The sequence below is a fragment of the Miniopterus schreibersii genome (genome assembly GCF_964146895.1).
Source record: "Miniopterus schreibersii genome assembly, chromosome: 7".
Lineage (NCBI taxonomy): Eukaryota > Metazoa > Chordata > Mammalia > Chiroptera > Miniopteridae > Miniopterus > Miniopterus schreibersii.
In genome coordinates, this window is record NC_138108.1 from 13,283,346 (window position 1) to 13,303,546 (window position 20,201).

Consider the following 20,201-nt stretch of genomic DNA (forward strand, 5'->3'; position numbering starts at 1 on the left):
GGGTCCAGTGACTTAGGCCCCCGGAGAGCTGGGCCTGGATTCGGAGGCAGCACCTCTGTGAGTACACTGGCCCACAGCAGCCCACTCCCTGTCCTTGGGCGCTGAACAGACATCTCCCTGCGCGAAAGGAAGCTCTCCTTAGTGTTTCTCCCTTTGGATATCACCTGAATGTGGGTGAGGGAAGACAAACACTTGCTCCACTCTCCTCCCTGAGTGCCCACCCTGGGGGTGTGGAGGCCAGGGCCTCAGCTGGGGGCCCAGGCAGAACACACTGGGTCCTGAGATTTCAAGAGAGGGTCCTACCTGGATTGGAGACCTGAGTTCCCACAGGCAAGGCCCTTGGAAGGAGGAGATCTGCCTTCCTGCCCCACCCTTCTCCTTCCTGTTTCATGATGGGAAACCAAGGCTGTGCCTTTCCTGCTTCCCCAGGAGTCAAGGGGGCCCCAAAGACTCAGGCAAAAGACACACACTTTCTTTTTCCTTTCTTTATTCTTAAGCAAAAGAGACACAGGGGTTCAAAAATAAAAATTTCTTTTTCCCCCTCCCAAACCGGGACCCCAACTCTGCCTCTGCACGCACCCCTTCCTCCCAGCAGGGACTCAAGAAGGGGGTGCAGCCTCTCCTACTCGGAGGGGCAAGGCGGTGGGTGTGCCGAGCTCAGTGCTGGTCTCTTTCCAAATATAAATACATGTGTCAAACCTCCTGGGGAATCCTCCCCACCCACCACCCAAGCACTCTCCTCTCTCTGCCTGGGTTTGGAGAGGTGGTGGGGGTGCCAGGCACCGGCTGGCTATGGTTTACTGCATCCGCTCGTTGTAGTAGCGATGACACTCTGGGTCCCCACGGACTGTAGGGGATCCCTGAAGCAGCTTCCCGGTGTTGGGGTTCACACACCAGCACTCCCCACGCTGCCCATTCACAGCCATCTTGCACTGAAGGGAGAGAAGAGGGGGCCGTGGAGGACACCTCTGCAGCTGCCAGCTTTTGAGTCACCCTGCAGCCTTGAGCCAGGGCTGCAGGGTGGTGCTTCTCAACCTTAAATGCACGCCAGGGGATCTTGTAAAATGCAGATTCCTGTTCAGTGGGTCAGGGCTGAGCCTCACATTGGACATAGCAAACACTGAAGCTGCTGGCCCAGAGGCCACGCTCTGATGTGCAAGGCTGTTGAGGACGCCCAAGGGGGAAAAGACTCAGCCCCCGCGGCAGGGAGGTCCCGGCCAGTGGGGGTCCGGTATACTGTGTACATTGATGATGAGAAGGCACTTGAACAGAGTGGAAGGGCAGGGAGAGGGTTTCCAGTGGTTTACTTACATTTCCCTGATGTTCTCTAATGTACTTATGATGCTGTTCTATTGCCATTTTAAGGATCTCAGGGATGGAGAAACACCACTTAAAATATTGGTGTAAGCCCACATCTCTTCTCTAAGAGGCTCCCTCCCAACCCAGACACCAAGCCTACTGGCGGGTCCCTGGGTCAGTGGAATCAGCCTCTGCCAGGCTCGGGGCCAGGGAGGGAAGCCTAGCTCCCTGGTGCTCAGCTCTGAGACCTCAAAGGGCTACAGGTGTGTGGGGCAAGAACAAGGTGCACCAGAACCTCTCTCACCTGTTTGAGGTTGTATAGGCCGTTCTTGTCACAGTTGGGGATGTGCAAGGAATAGAGGTGCTCCAGAGGGCCCCGCTCATCTGGAAGGCGCATGGTGGAGATCCGCTCCAGGACGTGGTCCAATTCCTGCTGGCAGGGGGTCTGAGGGCACAGACAGGCATAGAGTATGCTTAGAGAATGGCCCTCGGAGCAACCCCAGGGAGAAGCTCACGGATAGGGAGGGACTTCTACAAGGCCACACAGGTAGTTGGTGGAAGGAGGGACTTCTGAGCCTCAGCCCAGTGAGCTCACCATATTGTGTGCTCCACCCATTCCTAAAAGAAAGTCGTGTGGCTGTGAGTTTTCATTACTCTCCTCCATCTGTGTCAATGGCTTTCAGGGCTCAAGATAGAATCTACTTGCAAATACTGAATTCAAGTGGTTGTCTCTGGATAGCTCTACCCTAGCCCAGTGCCCAATCTCCATTCCTTTCCATAAACCAACTGGGGCCAAGACTCAAGACGGCAGAGCTGGGCTGCAAAGAGGGAGAGGGGAAGCCAAGTGAGGGGAGCACATCGCTACACCAGCGAGCAAGTTCAGGTGGCTCCATCTCCATCTCTAGCATCCATGGTCTTGGCCTATGTTCCAAAGCCAAGCAGAAATGTGGAGGTTTCAGAAGGACGGGATCTCAAGAAACCATATGACCAGTCCATTTCACAGCCAGAGATACTGAGGCCCCTCAAAAGAGATGCTGATTGGCTAGTTAGCCTCCAAGTCACTGAATATGTTAAAGGCAGAACTGGAAAGTGCTTTGCCTGCAGGCAACACAGAACATGGGTCTTATTGGGGTGCCCGCCCCACTGTGGGACTCCCTCTGCATGTCCTCCCACCCCTCCAACTAGACCGGGTCCCTCTGACCCTGGGAGATGGGGGCCGAAGTTTCTTGGCGTCCTCCGGGCCTGGCAGATGCTTGCTGCCCTTGCCCATCTGGCGGTGCTGGTCATTGGCCTTCTCCCGTAGCACAGCCATCTCCTTCATGCCCGACGTGAAGGCCTTCCGGCCGGCACTGCCTCCGCCTCCCACGATGGTCCCGTCTTCAACCTCAGAGTGGTTGTCATCTGCAGAGAGGAAGCAAAGGAGTTCCAGAGAGAGATGGGCCCTCCAGGGCCGGTAAGGAAGACAAAGATGCTAACATCTAAGCAATTGTGTTGCGCGATTTACATGGGTGATCAATCTCGGTTTCACGGCAACTCCTATTAGCAGCCTCCTCTGAGTGCCTAGGACAGCCGCTCCGCTCTAGGAGGCGGGAGCAGAGCAAAGGAGCACAGAGGATGACGCCTCTTCAAGGCCTCACCGTGGAAGGCAGTTAGTCCCTGCTGGGCCCATCATTTTCCCCTAGAAAGACCTCCCAGAGTCACCTGTTGCTAACCCGCAGTTGAAGAGATTCATCACTCATGGTCTGAAAGGGCGTGGATTGGGTGAAAATTTAAAACATTCAGGTGGAGCCCCTGCCATCAGACCTACAGTTTCTAACACCCCCTGCTGCGACTCCCCCTTTGCTGGCCTGCCCCTCCTGGAGGTCCCCTAAAGCCGCTGCAGGAGTACCTCTGTACCCTGATTTGTTCCCCATTACAGGGCTTCTTGAGAGCCAAGGAACAGGAACAATGACCTGCTCAACTCTGAAGTTTTATCTTATCGCATCCAGACACTTGTCCAAGGAACATTAGGTTCAAGAAAATGTCTTAACATACAACACTGACACCCTCGCTGTTACAAGACACAGTTATAAAATAGATTTTAGATTATTTCTTATGGAAGAAGGGCCCACAAAGGCAAAATGTCTAAGTCGCACAAAAGTCATTAAGGAAGCTCTGATCCAGGGACCAAAAGATGGGGGTCACTCCGGCAGGCTTCTCCCAGGAGGAGCTGGCTTCATGTCCCGAGATGCCCCCCACCTCGCTGAGGTCTCTGAGGTGAAGGTCAGTTTGTCCACCCGCACAGAGGCCACCTGGGTTGGAAGATACGCTCCCTTCCATTCCTTCATTGATCTCATCACTGCCAACGAACATACCAATCAGATGAGGAAATCCTCAGGCCCAGTTTGCTGACGCACATGCTGACATTCCACATCTTGAAGAAAAGCCCCAGGAAGGGGAATGAAATAATCGACTGGGTGGAGACCAGAACAGACTGTGGGCTGGGCAAAGCCTCGGCTCCTGGACTGTTCCTATCACCAGCCAAAGAGGTTCAAGAATTTAGACTCCCAAGTCTAATCGCCTGACTGAATCCCAGCTTCACCACATAGCTGTGCAGCCCTAGGTAAGTTGCTTAAGCTCTCTGTGCCTCTGTTGCTCATCTATAAAATGCAGACAAACAGCAGCCACCTCTGGTGGGTGGCCAGGAGGATTCTGAGAGATGCTGCGTGCATTTACAGTGCACTCGAGGGAGGGGGTACCCACACGGCCTCCCAGGCTCAGTCAGACAAGGCCAGTACCACCCATTACCAAGTTCTTCCCCTGCACGCTCATAGGTGGCAGATGTCGTCCTCAGGAAAACATTCCAGATGCAGGACTCCAGCTAGAGATGGAATTTGCCCTCAAAACAAAAATACCAAGTTGCATTTTTTCTGCCTAAGAGAGTTAGGTTCAGAATAATATTTATTAAGCAACTACTCATGTATGCGACTCTGTGGGCTACAGTGCAGAGGTTACTCCAAGAAATAGTTCTTAGCTAGCCAAAGCACATAGCTGGAAAAGGTTTCCTTTGGGCTTGGAGATGATGGACAGGGACCTCCAAGGCCTGTGCAGAGATTGTCCCCTGAGGACTAGTAAGATTTAGCTGTTCTCTATAGAGACCCAGAAAACGGGTCGACGCTGAAACAGGGAGTTTCCTAATTATATACAGAAGACAAAGCTTCTCCAGAGACATCAGAGGCAGAGCAGAGTCCCAGTCCATTTGGGGAGGGCTGGGAGAGCCAGAAGTCCCACCTTGCTTCAGGTGTATTGCCACACCTTTCCACCTTAGGCGCCTAGAGGAGAGATGAGATGAGAAAGGCCAGTGGAATGAGAGGAGACAGGCAAGCTGTCCCATGTTACAGAAAGCACACCCAGGATGACCATCTGGGTCTACAGGGGCATTCACAACCTCTCTGCCATCATCTGAGGGGCCTCACAGAGGGCATGGGGTCCCCACACTGTCCTGTGGCCCAGCCTCACTAAGCTAGCCGAGGAGGGCAGCTGGGAGCTGACACTCCAGGAGAAAGGGCTCTGCCTACCTCTACTCACTCATACCCTGGTTTTATAACTTCATTCTGGCATAGATTGTAGTGCCGACAACCTCACTCAATGAATGAAAACTGAAAACCTGGTGACCTGCAGATCCTTGCACTCATGAAACCCACTTTCTCCCAGTGCAACGCTCTGACCTCAGTGCTCCATTGGACAGTTGGCGACTCCTGATCTATGGGAAACCTTGGGATCTAAAAGCAACTCCCTCTTCCTTCCTGCTTCAAGTGTGAGGCCTGGTGGGAAAAGGAGACCTTTCTCCAGAACCATCACACATCTTCACAACAGGCTAATGTGTCTCCTTTCTTCTTTTCTTTCTTCTGAAAAGGCCCCAGTCCTTTGCCTCACTTCTCCTTAGCCTGTCTCATGGTTACTTAAAAATCTAAGAGCTAAAGGCCCCATAGAGATGATCTAATGCAACCAGGAATCTACCTACCATGCCCTCCAATGGATTTATCTCCCTCAACAGGTAATAGCCCTTCACCAATGGATTCCAGCCAACTGGCCAGAAGGATGCTGGCTGCCTTCCTGTCCTATCCTTCTTTGTTGAAAAAATTAATAAATACTATCATCTTCTTCCTCCCTCCTGAACAACTTCTTTATTAATGTCCATGGCAGTGGACAATTCATTAACTAACCCAAATGGGCAAAGAACTCTGGGAGTCAAGAGCCCAGAATTCCAGTCCTGGCTTCGCCACTTATGCCCCAACCATAATTTTGGCCAAAGTCTTTAACTTTTCTGAGTTCTAATTTCTCAAGTCCGAAAAATGAAAATAATAATCCTAAATAAAATGAAGGCTGCACATTAAATAGGATACAGTATGATTATCACTCAAATTCCCAATGCGGGAGAAACTAGCTTTAGAAGAAATATGCTATTTCTTGAATGGGCAAAGGAAAGATATATCTGATAGAGGGAAGGGTGGGTGGTATCTGCTCTGTAAAATCGCCAAAGGCATGGGGGGAAAGTTATAAGAGAGTTTTGCAATACTGCCCATTGCTTATTTCTTCTAAACCTGGATTTTGTTGTTTACATAAATTCTATATGTTGCTAAACATCAAAGCTCTCTACCATTTGATGGAAGTCCTTGGGAAAGTATGGATTTGCCTAAATTAACTTTGTTCACAGAATTTGGGGAAGGAAGGAACACAGACGGGGAGGGAGGGAGACAAGTGGTGGTTCACAGCTGCCAGGCATGCACTGGTGAGGCAGGGCTCAAAGGTAAACTCACCAGTACTCAGGGGAAACAGCTTTAGTTGGCGAGAATTTGAAGCCAGTCCCTTTGGACGTATGATTGTGGTCACCTCACTCTCTCTAGCATGTGGCCACTAGTATGGTAAGAAGAACAGCACTGGCCTGGAGGCCCACGGTTCTGATCCTGACGTGATTGCCATGCCTGGGCTCTGAGATGCCAGCAAGGTGTTTAAAATGTGTTGGCTTCCGTGTGCTCATCTGCAAATTCAGGGAGTTGGGCTAGATGACTGGTTCCCAAACATAGCTGTTCATCAGAAATCAACTGAAGATCCATCTAAAAACAGAGTCCTGGACTCCAGCCCCAGAATTTCAAAGGCAGCAGCCTGGACAAAAGTCAAAGAGCCTGTATTTTTAACCCCCTTCAAGCTCTGGCATTTCCAGGGCTCCATCCTTTGCAATTCTCTCTCCTGTCTCTGTTTCTGGAAGAACTTCTTGGTGATGGAAGAAAGATGCTCTTCTCTTCCAGAGATATGGCCTCACATACACACTTGGCAAAGACACAGTCGAGCAAGCGCGTTCCACTCGCCCGCGGGTTCACAAGCAGACACGTGTGCGCTCGGGTCACAGGGAGGAGCCTTTCTCGGCCCGGCACCATGGAGATTGCTGGAGAGTGCCCTCATGTCGCCATCTCCTGAGAGCGCAGAAACAGCGTGGCCTCTGCAGGGCCCCCCTGCTTGTGCGCTCCCTAAGGGCTGCTCTAAAAACACCAGGGTCATTCCTGGAATCCCAAGGACCCGGTGAGGGTCAGGGCGAAGGCAGACGGTTTGAGAAAACAAAAACAAGCTCAAATTCAGCCAAGGTCCTCCGGGACTCTGCGAGCCAGGCTGTCCTTTAAGAGCCAGAGAAACTGCTATCAATATGGCAAACAGCACTATCAGCTTACTCCTTCCCAGGGTTCCTGAACATCTCTCCTCTCACTCAACTAAAGCCACTGAGAACCTGGCAAGGTGGCCTATCTGCTGAAGGCCCAAGTGAGTATAGAGTGTGTTTTGGTGCAAACCTGGACCAGGGCCTATGGGAGCAGGGAGAGTGTGCCTGACCCAGCAGTCCTGCTTCTCTGAGACATGTGCGCAGGGTTCAACAATATTCATTACAGTATTGTTTGTACTTGCAAAAAAGCTATTAGCAAGTAGATCCAAAAGTCTTTCAACAGGGGGATGGATAAATAAATCAATAGGATAATGCAATGGAAAAATATAAGCAGCTAAAAAGGATAACTCTGGGCCCTGGTCGGGTGGCTCACTTGGTCAGAGCATCGTCCTGTACACCAAAAGGTTGCAGGTTCGATTCCCCGCCAAGTCTTTGTTTGAGCTTCCCCTGATAGCCCTCCCCACCAGCATCCTGTTTCCCGTTCCTTCTTCCCAGAGGCAACCATCAGCATGCATTATTTAATGTTTCTCTTTCTTATCTAAACAGATTTGTTGATGGATGATCATTATTAGAATTGTTCTCTGAAAATAAATTGCCAACGTTCATGAAAGGTTTCATTCTGCACCTTTGCTTCCCTGTCAACCTTAGCTTTTTGAGACCTTTTCACGTTGAGTAGATCACGAGTGATCATAGGTCAGAGCTATATTTTTATTATCATTTTTTTAGGCCTCACCGGAGGACATGCTTATTGATTTTAGAGAGCGGGAAAGACAGTGAGAGAGAAACATCGATATGAGAGAGATCAGTTGGTCGCCTTCCCATAGCTTCCTGACTTGGTTTCTTCTTAGACTGTATTCAACTTTTTCAAACGCTTTGCTTGCTGCCTTCCAGGATCACAAAGCATGTGTCACAGGTGCTGATGACAGCTGCATGTTTATGCAGTTAGTCTGGGTCGGTGTTTCAACATTAGGATAGCCGACTATCTAGAGGAGGCTCTCACCACGCTGCTGCTTCGAGTATCACACTGTCTCGCTTCTTTGTCTCACTTTCCTGGCCTCTCCCTCACCATCTAGGCCCCAGCGCAGTGAGAGTGGTTAGTACAGAAAGGCAGTCAGCAAATGGAAGTGTGAGACGGGGGAAGGAGGACACTTTCCTCTCCCAGGATCCAGTAAACAACTGTCTCAGTTTCAATGATGTGACCGGGCAGATCAGCTCCCCTGGAGAAATAAGGACTAGCTCCTGCTCACCTCTCTGCCGCCACCCTCCCCCTTCCGACCGCCCCTTCTCCATCCCTCTAAGACTGTTCTCAGATACTCCGGGCCTGACAAATTGAACCCAGAGGATGCAAAAAGAAACTAAAGGCCTGCAGAGATGTCCAGGATTGCCGGCCACACTCTCAAACCAGCACAAGAAGCGTCCTGAATATAAATAAGTATCTTTAAATAGGTCACCATGCTTTTCTTGTTCCTCAACGACAAGTTCACTAATTTTGCCTGACAGAATTTCTGCTGCATCGCGTCAGCTGTCTCCCTCGCTTGTGCGCTCCTGGTTTCGAGGCAGCAAACTGAGCCAGAGGCAACCAGCAGAGCCAAGCGAGAATCCGCGCCTCTGGGGCATACATGGGCCATGGTCAGCAGTCAGCCATCGGTAGAACCTAGAACCGGAATGAGTGACACTGGCATCAAAGGCCATGAATGCCCGCTGGAAAACCCCCCACCACTGACTTCACTCTGGACTTTCCAAGCAAAGGGCAGCTGTCCGGGTAAGTCACCCCTATGGAGGAAGCCACACCTCCTAACAGGATTCTTCAGTATCTCTTCCTAATACTCAGAAAACATCCCCAAACAGGCATTTGCCGTTCTCCTCTGCTCTATGTTGAGACCAGAGGGAGAAGGGAGGAGGGGATCAGAACCTGCTTGACCACATCTGATCACCCAGTTTCTGTGTTAAGTGGTTTGTGTACATAACTTTGTTATCTTCAATCCCATGAGGCTGATAATTTCTTATCCCGTCTCACACTTGACAAAAAAGCCATAACGTTTGAGGCCAACTGCACAGAATCATGCAGGCAACGGCAGAGCCAAAAACCAAAGCCAGGTTGTTTAGCATCAGAGCTCCTAACCAACCAGAATGACATCTAGTCCCTTGGCATTGCCTAAAAAATGACTTGACGGGACCTTTTAACCCCAGCATGTCATTTCCTCTGCTCCCCATCACCTGGCAGCCCTATCTCCACAGGATTCCCATCTTCCCAGTGAAGGAAGCCAGCTGGTTCCACCCATCTCAAAAGCCTTTAGGATCCAGTGAACCCATCCCACCCTCACCCAGCTTTATCCTGCCTGACACGCCCGGTGCACTGTTGCTATAGAAACTACCCAGCCTTATCAGTCAATGGCTGGGGCAAAGGCACTGGGGAATTGCCATTTGCATTTATCTTGGCTTCAGGCACTTAGAAAGCAAGGTCACCATCCAGAGGCAACTTGGCACCTCCACCCAGAAGTCAAGACAATAGACCCGGAAGAAATTTCCTGGGGAACTGCATAAAGGAACATTTTTGAGAAGTTATGCCTTAATTACTACCTCCCAGGGAAAAAGAGCTTTCCCCAGCGGCAGTATATAATTCACTGTTTCTTTGCATGTGTGCCTCTGATGGAACAGAGCCCAGAAACAAGAAGCTGGAGACCCTGACTCCATCCTAGTCCACCCGTGATGGTCTGTGTTTGCCTTGGCTTTGGACCTGAATGCAGCCATGATTTCCTTACCTGTCAAATGGGGAGAATCCTGAGGCTAAAACAGAAATGGGGAGAAAAAAACAAAACAAAAGAAAACAAAACCTACAGGCACTTTGGTAGAAGGAGTCAATGTCTAGGAAAGAAACAGTTTTAATTATCATTGCTTTGCCCTTTATCCTTTGAATTTTCCCCTTCTCATTCTACCCCCACAATCCAACTCAGATCCCTCCAGCTGGAAGGTCTCCCCCATCTCAACTATCAGGGTGGAACACGCTGAGCACGTTCCTCTTGCCTCGCCTCCACCCCCACCTCTCCAAATTACCAAGACCTTCCTGGGCCCGGTGCCCTCCCCTCTCCTCCCCAGCTTCCTGGCTCCCAGAGCTCAGTTCCTTGAATGAACACAGGCTGACACACCTACACCCGTCCACTAATTAGAAACCTCCCCAGGCTCTTCTCCGGCCAACTTAACCAGGGCCTGTGGGCCAACTCTCCCGGCCCTGGGCTGGAGGCCTGCCATCCTTTCCCCCGTCTCCTGCTCATTCCTGCTGGCCTCCCAACAGCCAGGAAGAGATGTGGGGCTGGCGGCCAGAGGGGCCTGAAAGACTGCCAAATGTCCCCCTCCCCTCTATAAAAAAAAAGGGAAGGGAAACAATTCCTGACTACAGTCCACTGTGTATTTCTTTCCGGGGGAGCAGCTTTCTAAGCAAGGTCTCCCTCTGAGTCCTGACTGGCACCCAGGAGCCGAGCCAGCCCAGATCTTCCCTGGCTTTGTTAAGGAACAGGACTGGGTCGATGGTTAGGAGCCAAGTAGGGGGAGAGTCATAGGAAAAAAATCTCCTATAGTCTGTACACTCTGTTCATTGGGGCGGGGAGGCTGGGGGCAGTTACTCTGGAACCTGAAAGTGAAGAAATTCCTCAGGAGCCCACCTGTAAAGTGGGCTCCTGCCCCACCACACACACCAGGAAGGCCTAGTGTCTAAGGCGACCAACCACCCCCGATTCCCAGAGGCAAATATTGGACTTTGTCCCTACTGTCCTGAGTCTCACCACAAGCATATGTTGACCCATGACGCCTCCAGCACCCAGATTCTCTGCTTCCTGAGGCCTCACCTTCATCAGATGCCTGAGAAGAGTCATCACTGTATCCAGACAGGCTGTCACTCCAAGGGCTCTCCAGACTCACAGATGTGATCAGGCATTAGGAAAACACTCCTGCACTCAGCGTCCCCACTGAGACCCTTCAGTCCCCTGCAAAATGCAATGCTGCTCCCCACTAAGAATGAGGTAAGCCCTGGAGGCTCCTAGTAAGGAAACGTCACTTTTTTGGATGGAACATCCAGTGTCTTTGCCAGGATCACGTTCAACTTTCTGGCACCCTCAGCTCAGACAGGATGGATCTGAAAGCCCATTTTCCTAAAGCAGGAAACGGGCGCCATGGGGTCTTTGCTGGTTCTGATGACTCAAAAAATCTCCCCCAGTACAGGCCCTATGTCCTAAGTGTGTTAGGGCTGGCTGAGCACGGCCCCACTGTTCCAAAGCCTGGGCCCTTGCAGGCTTCCCATGGAAAAGTGTCCTACCCAAGATGTGGCCTCAGCAATCCTCCAGTCCTCTGCACACAGGAGAAGGCAGGACTCAGACCTGGGTCACCTGTTTCTGAGCAGCAAGGCCAGCACAAGTATCCAGTATCCCAACTCTGGGGTCACCTCTATCCCCCACAGTCCCTCCACCCCATCTAGGCACTACAGAGTGAAGCTCCCATACCAAGAATGGTCAGTCGCAGAGGAACATGAGCCCCATAGAGCACCGCCTAACTCATCCATAAAAAGTGAGGCCTGTTGACGTCAAACCACCGTTAATTGTCAACTGAGTTCTGTAATGCATTTCAAGTGTCGTTTCCTTACCCTTTCTGCAAAGGGCTTCACTATCACCTGTGAAAGTAGGTCAGAGGTGTGGATATTTCCATTTTATAGGTGAAGAGATAGAAATCAAGTGACTCATTACAAAAAAGAAAAAAACCCAAGTGTTTAAGCTTTTTATGTATTACCTCTCTTTACACACACACATACACACACACACACAAGCACACACGTATACTCATACATAGGCACGTCCCTATGGAGTTAGTTCTATCAATTCCTGATTTGCAGATAAGGAAACTGAGGCTCAGAGAAAATACATCTCTGCTGAAGCACCCACATGCCGTGGTAAAACCTTAGAGACCAGTGGCCTGCCTGACACAGCCCGTTTGGCCTTCATTTTAAAGGCCGGCTAGCTAAGCATCAGAAAGGGGACATCGCTTGCCAAGGTTAAGGCAGCAACATGTGTGACAAGCTATGTGCCAGATACTTACCATGACCACAGTCACCCTCACACGCACCCCATTTAAGAGATACAATATAATCAATAATATTGTGGTAATTATGTATGGGATCAGGGGTACTGGAAATATCGGGGGGTACACTTTGTAAAGTATATGATTATCTAACCACTATGCTGTATACCTGAAATCAATACAAAATAATATTGAATGTAAACTGTAATTGAAAAATTAAAAAACATTTAAAAATGGGGTAAGCAAGTGCTGCAAATATACCTAAGTGTAAATGTCCCAAATAAAAATTTTAAAATGGGGGAAAAAAAAGACACGCAGTCATCCCTATTTCACACTATTTCACCAATGGGGGAGTCCCTCGCCATCACACACAGGTTCTCAGAGACAGGCCTTCATTGGAAGCCAGTTTGATTGACAGCGAAGGCCAGGCTGCTTCCAGCATCATCTCTTCTCAGTCCCCTCCCACCCTCCAGTTCTCCACTCCAGAACCTTTTCTCTCTTCTGACTGGGGCACACTGGCCACTTCCATCTCTGAAGTCCCCAAGCTCCAGGACTTGAGCCTGTGGAAGAAGGTGAGGGAATGCAAGTAACTGCACCTGAACCTCGCAGTGATGAAGAGACCTGTGCGTCACCTGCACACAGCAGGTGTCCAGGAGCAAACCTGCTAACATGCCCCTTGACGAAGCCCAAGTCCACACCTACGAAATGGAAGCAAAAAGCCTCCCTCTCGGGGATGTCGGAGATAGAAGTCTACAAAGCACGCACAAAGCCAGTTCATAACAGGATAAAGACAGATGGGAGGATGACCTGTCTCCTGGGGGCTGCCTGCCACCTCAGCAAAATGCTGGCCAGAGACAGCAAGGAGAAGCAGAGGGGCCTAGAACATCTGCCAACCAGCTCCCCAGCTCCCCAGCTCCCCAGCTCCCCTGGTGAATAGAAAGTGTAACCTCAGTCCTCTGGGCCTTGGTTTCAGCAGGAGCAGTCCTAATACTAACCCTCTTAGGGGGGAATGCTACTCCCCCCACCCACAAAGCCTGGCCCCTGCACTGCCAGCCAACCACCTACCTCATTTAAGGAGTAGATTTGTTTCAAATATTCCAGTCCCCATTCACCTATATGGTTTCCCTCTAATTGGATCCCTGAGGAAGGCTGGGGCCAATATATTTGCCATGCCATTTTCTGTTGTCCAGCCAGGTCACATGGGGAGAAGGGTCTAGAGGGTGTTGAGAAGACAGGATGGAGAAAGCAGGGGAGGAAAAGGGAAGCTGGGACCACGGAGAGGAGAGATTGAAATTAAATGTAGTCCCTGGATATAGAGTCTTTTTAAAAATAACTTTTTGTACAGTGTTGTAGAACATGAAGAGAGCCAACAACAAAGCCAAATGTGGGCATAATCTGTTTATTTTCTGCTCCTTCCTTTTAGCAACCCCTATCCTGTCCTGTCCCCCACCCCACCCCACCCCCCGTTGAGAATAAAGCGCCTATTCTGCATTTCATTAGAGCCAAGAATTTTCAGAACTTCCTCATATAGAAACTTGTTGTGTCCCATTTTCTATAGCAGAGAGCAGTTAATCTGAAAACCAACTGGAATCTAACCTGACAATTGCACTAGAGAGTAATGATTCTCTTAAAGCAAGCCCTCAAATGTTTGACAATGGCTGACTGAATATGCTGATGCTTGCAGGCAACCCAAGGCACTTTTATAGAACTAATTTCCATGTTGCCCTCCCCCCCAATCCAAAGAATTGATTTGCCTGAAAATTTTATTTTAAAGCTCAATGCTAAGGTAAACTAAGAGTGAGAACCATATAAACCTCCCTTTTCCCTTTGCCTGCCAGGGAACTCAATAGCCCAATTTGGCCAAGAACCACTGAATTGATAGATCCTCCTGACCACACCAGATGGGTTCTTCTTTTCCCCAAGACTCTGTCACCTATTCGAACTTAGAATCCTTAGCCATGTTTTTGTCTTTGTAAGAGCTCTTGAGATTGTTATTCAGGATTTGCTTTTTTCTAAAGCTTCCTCCAGCACAATGGCAGTCCCAGGTCCTAGCAGGTTCAGGACCTATGGAACCACACCCTCCAGACCAGCCGCACCTCCGAGGCCAGAGTGCACAGAGCTAGCCCTGCTTGATCCCATAGCCAAGGAACTCAGAGTCCCCAAGAAAGGGGATCCAGGAGCAGCAGCCTTCAGATCCCCCATCTCCTTCCAATGGGGCGGTGACTCAGGGGGAGCAGCTTAGCTGAGCTAGTTCTGCGTGTTCTGTCCGGAAGGGGGGAGGGGGGCGGGAGATCGCAGTGTTAGCAATCAGTGACAGTGGATCCCACTCATTCCCCAAGTCTATTTTACGACTTTGAACTCAGTATGCAAATTTATGCAAGACGAGATGCAAAGCAGTGCTGGGCGCCAGAAGTCCCACTGCTTTTCTCCCCTTTTTTTGAAACTGCACTGAACCACTGTAAATCGGTCCTTGCCTCTGCCCCCTTTCACTGCCGACCTGCCTGCTTGCCCGTCCTGGACTCTGGATGGCTGCACAGCTCTATGGTACTTTATATGTGCAGCGGGCCAGACGGCCACTCGGGCGGCTCCACCCCTCGGCATAATCCCCAGCATTGCACAAGGTAGGACAGGAGGCAGGGAGCTGCTGAGGGAGGTCTTGAATTCTGAAAAGACCGGACCTGGCCAGACCCTCTTCCCCAACATTTCTAGGCACTTCTGGCCACTCACAGCCCCACACCTTTAACGTCCAGACTTCACGCAGATCTTAGGGTCCTTCTCCCACCTTTCTTCCAGACCCACCCAGTCCAATGCCCCAATCTGACTTCTTGGTTTCTCTGAACCAACAAGTCCCAGCCCATCACCCCCTAGGGGATGCAGGCTGAGCCCTGGCTGAAGCGCCCACCCCCACCCCCTGCATCTCTCCCATCACCAGGAAGCCAGAGACACAGCCCCTGAGCCCTGGGAACAAAGACAAAAGAGCTAACAGCAGAGCCGGAACTGCTGGGGTTTGCTGCCTCGAAATGAGAGGGTATGTTTAAAATTCTCAAAAGCAACCTGCTCAAAGAGGAATGCAGGCTGCGGTGGGGGGGAGGGGGGAGGCTCACTCTTCAGAAGGGGGAGGAGAAGGGATGGGAGAAGGGTAGGAGGCAGCAGGTCTCTTCTGGGCCATGCTCAGTCCCTGTCCCCACTTAACTCAGACCCCAGCATTCTCCACACAGTGCCTCCTCCCTGCCCCAACCCAAGACCCTCTTGGGCACAGAAGCCTTAAAACTTGCCCCTCTCTCTTCCTGACACTCCTGCACCCCCAGCCTTACTCATGCCTTAGGTACCCTGCTCTTGGCCGCTTCTTCCAATGTGCCCACTAGGCTTCCACATCTACCCTCCATCCCCACTCTCCCCACCCCCCACCTTGGTGTCCCCTCTTACCAGTCTGGAGCACAAGAGAAAAATGCAGAAGGCTCAGGAGGCAGCTGGGCTAGCTGGTGGAAAAGAGCCCCATAACCAGGAAGAAAATGCAGAGGGACCTTCTTGCCTTGAACTCCCCCACTGTCCCCAGGCTCCCGGACAACTCCCCTCTCTAGCTCCAGGGAGGTGGGAGTGAAGGATTCCTGCATCTGCTCCCAGCTGAGGACTCTAACCTGAGGCTGGGGTTTGGGAAGCAGGAGAGCTGGTTTCCAGGCTGGGAGAGGTATGAAGAGTGAAAAAAAATAGTAAAACGTTTAGGAAGGACATGTACCACGCACTTTATTGAAAACACTCGAAATCCAAAAGCTTCTATAAACTTGGAGGCCTTTTGAAAAGTTGACCCTGCTGAGGAAGATGTTTAGTTGGTAAGAGTTCAGCTCACAAACCACAGTGTCTCCCTGGTCAGAGGGCGAGATGGGGGAGGAACGCAGGACTGAGGGACAGGCAACCCCCAGGGACAGGAGCTTGGCCAAGTCTTCTTCCTTTTAGCATTACTTTCTAAGAGAAGCAGGACGGAGGGTTCCCCTGGAGGCAGGCTGGGGAGGGAAGCGAGCTGGAGGCAGAGTCAAGGGGCTGAGGTGTCGGGTTGGGAGTCTGCACGGAGGACGCCCTAACTTGCTCTGCACTCAAGGTCAAAATGCGCCAGAGAAACACAAGGAGGTTTCAACCCTGACCCCTAACTGCATTCTCAAGGAGAACAGGGGAAAAACAATAGCGGGCCGGAGGACGGTGGGGGAGGGGTGGGGTACAATGACCACATGCTGAGACGCTAGAACGTTTTCACTTTTTTTTCTTTTTTTTCCAAGTTTGAGAAACTTGGTCAGACTCCCTTGCTTTTTAAACAGCAGCAGGCAGTGGACACATTTCACCACTGTCTCCAAGAAGAAAGAAAATAATTACAGCTTCCTCCAGACCACCGTGGCAGGAGGCTTTTGTAATTTTAAAAACACAAAAAAACAAGTGAGGTCCTAACAGTTTGGTTGTGACCCTCAAAAGACTTTTTTTCGGGGATCATGGCCCCTTACAAAGAATCTCAGGGTCCCCATTCTATCTGATAAAAAGAATTCCCTCAAATTAGAATGGGTAGCGGGGAGATTCGCGTAGGTCGGTGAGAGGAGCTGTGTCCAGCGCCCCGGCATCCTCCAGCTTCCGCGCACCGCGCAGGGGCGCAGGGGCGCAGGGGCGCAGGGGCGCAGGGGCGCAGGGGCGCAGGGGCGCAGGGGCGCAGATGCTAACCTGGACGGCACGGCTGTCCCTGCCCTTGCCCCGGGACTGCACCCGCCGCCCGGCTGAAGTTACTTTGACTCAACTGCTGAGGTCTCTTCCTCGCCTCCCAGGTGCCCCTCTTTTATTTTTTCCATCCAACATAGTAGCAAGAGCCTTTTTCGTTCTCTATGTAAAAAACAGCAGCTTCCTTTTTTTATTTTCCCCCCAAGCAACCCACCGTGCCCAGGACCAACAAGTCCCTCCTACCCACCTCATAATCCCAGCAGGAAGAGGCCCTCAGGAGCCAATGCCTTCTCCTTTCACCGTTGGTCCCCAGTGTCACCGGCACCCGCCACCTCTGCCCCCCAGCCGCGCCTTCCACCAGGACCTTTCCAGGGCCCTTTGGTCCTACTCCCACAGATCTGACCAACCCCTCCACCCCAGTAAACCCCCCTCCAAAATAAAACTCAGGGTCCGTTCCACCCAGAGAACCGTAACAGGGGTGCCTTTCCTCTACCCATGTGTCCCCACAGAGCAGCAGCCAGGCTCCTCCGTGCGCTCTAATTCCAGTCCCCTCGCGGGCTTGACTTTCGGGTCCCCCCCCCCAAGGACTCCGCTCTGCCTCCGCTGACACGGTCTCTGAGGTCCTGCCGTGCGCGCCTTCCCAGCAGAACAGCCACCAGCCGGGCCCCACGCTGCCCTCCAAGTTCCCCCCGCCGGCTGTCCCAGCTGCGTTACCTGCGCCCTGCTCGGGGCCGTCGGAGTCACGCTTCTCGCAAGTGCCGGAGCCCTGGACCAGCGCCTGCAGGGGCAGCTCGGAGCCGGGGTGGGGGTAGCAGCGCAGCCCCTGCGCGCAGCGCGGGGTGTAGACGCCGCACGTCTCGCCCTCCAGACGAGCGCACACGGAGCAGCAGCCGCAGCCCGGCTCCCGGACCAGCTCGGCGCAAGGCCGCCCCGCGCCGGCCGACGGGGTCCTGCAGGCGGCCAGGCGCTCGGGCGAGCAGGGCGGGCAGCGGAACAGCACCTCGGCGCGGGCGCCGGCGCCCAGCAGCAGCAGCAGCGGCGCCAGGAGCAGCGGCAGCGCGGGGCCGCCCAGTCTCGGCTGCATGTTGGCGACGGCGAGCGCGACCGCGGCGACGGAGCGGGCAGGTGGCGCGGCCTCGGAGCGCAGGAGCCGCCTCCTGGGCTTCTTCTCCGGGCCGCGGCGGCCGAGCCCTAAAGGGCCCTGCTTCTCTCCGCCCCCTGCTTCTCCCCTCCCCCTTTCGGAGACCACCCCTTCCCCGGCGCTCCCGCGCGGGCGGGGCTCGCGCCCACTCGCCGGCTCGGGACGGCCGCTAACCCCCCCCCGGGCCCCGTCCCAGCGCACCCCTCCACCCGGGCTCCCCGACCCCCCGGAGAGGAGGCCTCCCTCGGGGGCTTGTAGGATGGGCGCGGGAATGAAGACGAGTGGCTGCTATTGTCTCCTATTTTCGATTCAGTTCGCGCGGAGCTGGTCCGCTCGCTTCCCTCGGGCGGGCACTGGGCTAGCGGCCGGGGGAGTGCAACGGCCGAAGGGCACGGTCTCCACTCTCAGTAGATTTCACTCCCAACCGCTCCCTCCATCCTGGGTTTCCACCGACCGGCTCGCGAGTACTTGGGACAACGATTTTGGTGTTGAGTGCGTCCGGAGAAGGTTCGCATTCTCTAGGCCAGCCTAGCCCCTAACTGCTCCCCTCAGTGACCAAGGCAGTTTCCCAACCCTGTGAGCATCTGGTAACATGTAAGTTCCAGAAATGCGATTTCTGAACACTGAGAAACCTGCTCTCTTCCTCCCTGCCTACTCTGCAAACCCCCCCCCCCCGCCCCCCGCAAAAAAGTCATCCCTTAGCCACCTGGGCCCCCACCCACAGATCTGGAGGCATTTGCTGCAGGGGAGACCCCGGAACACCCTGCTTGAGAGATCTTGGGGAGGTTGATCAGCCTTCCCAGTGTGAGAGAACACCTGGAGAAAGGTCATCCACAGCTCTCTGCAATGCCTCCTTTCATTGTTCTGTTTGACTTACTGAGTCACCTGTCCAAGTTGTCTCCAGGCTGGACCTGCTATGTCCCTGGATTGTGACCCTAACAGAGACCCTTGTCTGAGAGACTTTCTTGGTAAAGGACGGACCCTTAAGCTGCCTCCAGCCAGGTGTAATTTCTCAATACAGTCCTGCACCACATAAGGACGTTTCTGTACAAAGGTGACTCCATAAGATTAAAGCGGAGCAGAAACACTTACCACCTAGTGACGTCATAGCCGTTGTAATGACCTTGCCCAACACCGTACTCACGTGTTTGTGGTGATTCTGGTATAAACAAACCTGTGCTGCTGGTTGTACAGAAGTAGAGTATGTACAGTTCTATACAGTGCAGAATACTGCAGAAGGGCGGTAAACAACGGTTACTGGTTTATGTGTTTCCTCCACTATTATTTTTAGTGTCAGTTTAGTGCTCTGGAAAACAATATGTGGTGTTATGCGGGAAGCAGCTTCATCCATCTCCCGCTTACTGAGCATCTTGATTGCATTACTTTCTCCTGTGCTTGATTATATCTCTGTTGTTTGATGCAGTGACATGCTGTACAGGTTTATAGCCCAGGAGCAATAGGTTAAGTGCACTCTGCGATGTTCCCACTATGAAGAAATCACCTAATGGCACGTTCCTCCAAACATATCCCCTTCGCTAAGCAGTGAATTACTGTTCCTCTGTGTCACACTTTCCCCCACCAGAACCCTCCACTCCAGCTCTTTCAAACTTTAGGACTCCGAGTCATTTGATTCAACTCAACAGCTACTTACCCAGTGGCCACCTGGCCCTGAAGATGAGCTAGATGCTCAGCAAGGCAAGTTCCTGATCTTAAGAAACTAACAATGTTATGGGGAAGAGTTTGGTAAGATGAACAAATAACTGGTTGTCAGAGGCTTTGAGGAGGAGAAATATTCAGATGGAGATATGATGGGGATTTCTTGGGTAAATCAGACTTGAAATTGAAGCTTGGAAGTCTACCAGGAGAAATGTAGGGATAGCAAGGACACCCCAAGCAGGGAGACCAGCCAAAGCCAGGACATGGAAATGGAAAAGTGAGGTTGGAAAAAAGAAGCAGAACCCAGTGGACTCATGTGGAGGTTTGGCTTTATTTGGCAGGCAGAGGGGTACAGTGTCCACGTGTGAGTAGAGGAGTGAAATAGGCAGAGCTGGACTTCTGGAAATCACTAGAATGGTGTCCAGTGCAGATCTGGCAGCAGGAAAAAGTGACAGGCATGGGGAAGTTGCAGGTCCCCCCTCCTTGGTGTGCCCTGGCATCTTGTGTCTGCCTGGTGACATTTGTTTCTGTTGGTCTCACCCACTACAGTCCGAGTGCCTTCAGAGTAGGGACAGTGTCTAGCATGACACTCCAGTGGAAACCTAATGCAAACCACAAATGTGAGCCACATGTGCAATTTTCAATTTTCTAGTA

At 52.1% G+C, this 20,201-nt stretch overlaps 1 protein-coding gene across 1 annotated transcript; it reads right to left on the reverse strand.

Annotated features, from left to right (window-relative positions):
- Positions 1-470: 470 nt before the first annotated feature.
- On the reverse strand, positions 471-17,972 carry IGFBP2 (insulin like growth factor binding protein 2). The gene is made up of 4 exons (XM_081142144.1): positions 17,465-17,972; positions 2,501-2,700; positions 1,604-1,744; positions 471-932 (listed from the first exon to the last, which is right to left on the reverse strand). The coding sequence occupies exons 1-4, from the start codon at positions 17,832-17,834 to the stop codon at positions 798-800; spliced, it is 846 nt and encodes a 281-aa protein (XP_080998270.1). The 5' UTR covers positions 17,835-17,972; the 3' UTR covers positions 471-797.
- Positions 17,973-20,201: the final 2,229 nt, after the last annotated feature.

What these genes read in the sequence shown, in the direction of transcription:
- IGFBP2 (XM_081142144.1), bottom strand. Translation starts at nt 17,834, where the DNA reads ATGCAGCCGAGACTGGGCGGCCCCGCGCTGCCGCTGCTCCTGGCGCCG. An exon ending in CGGCCCCGAGCAGGGCGCAG is followed by an intron (nt 2,701 to 17,464) that starts GTAACGCAGCTG and finishes TCCTCTCTGCAG; the next exon opens with ATGACAACCACTCTGAGGTT. An exon ending in GCCTATACAACCTCAAACAG is followed by an intron (nt 933 to 1,603) that starts GTGAGAGAGGTT and finishes CTCTCCCTTCAG; the next exon opens with TGCAAGATGGCTGTGAATGG.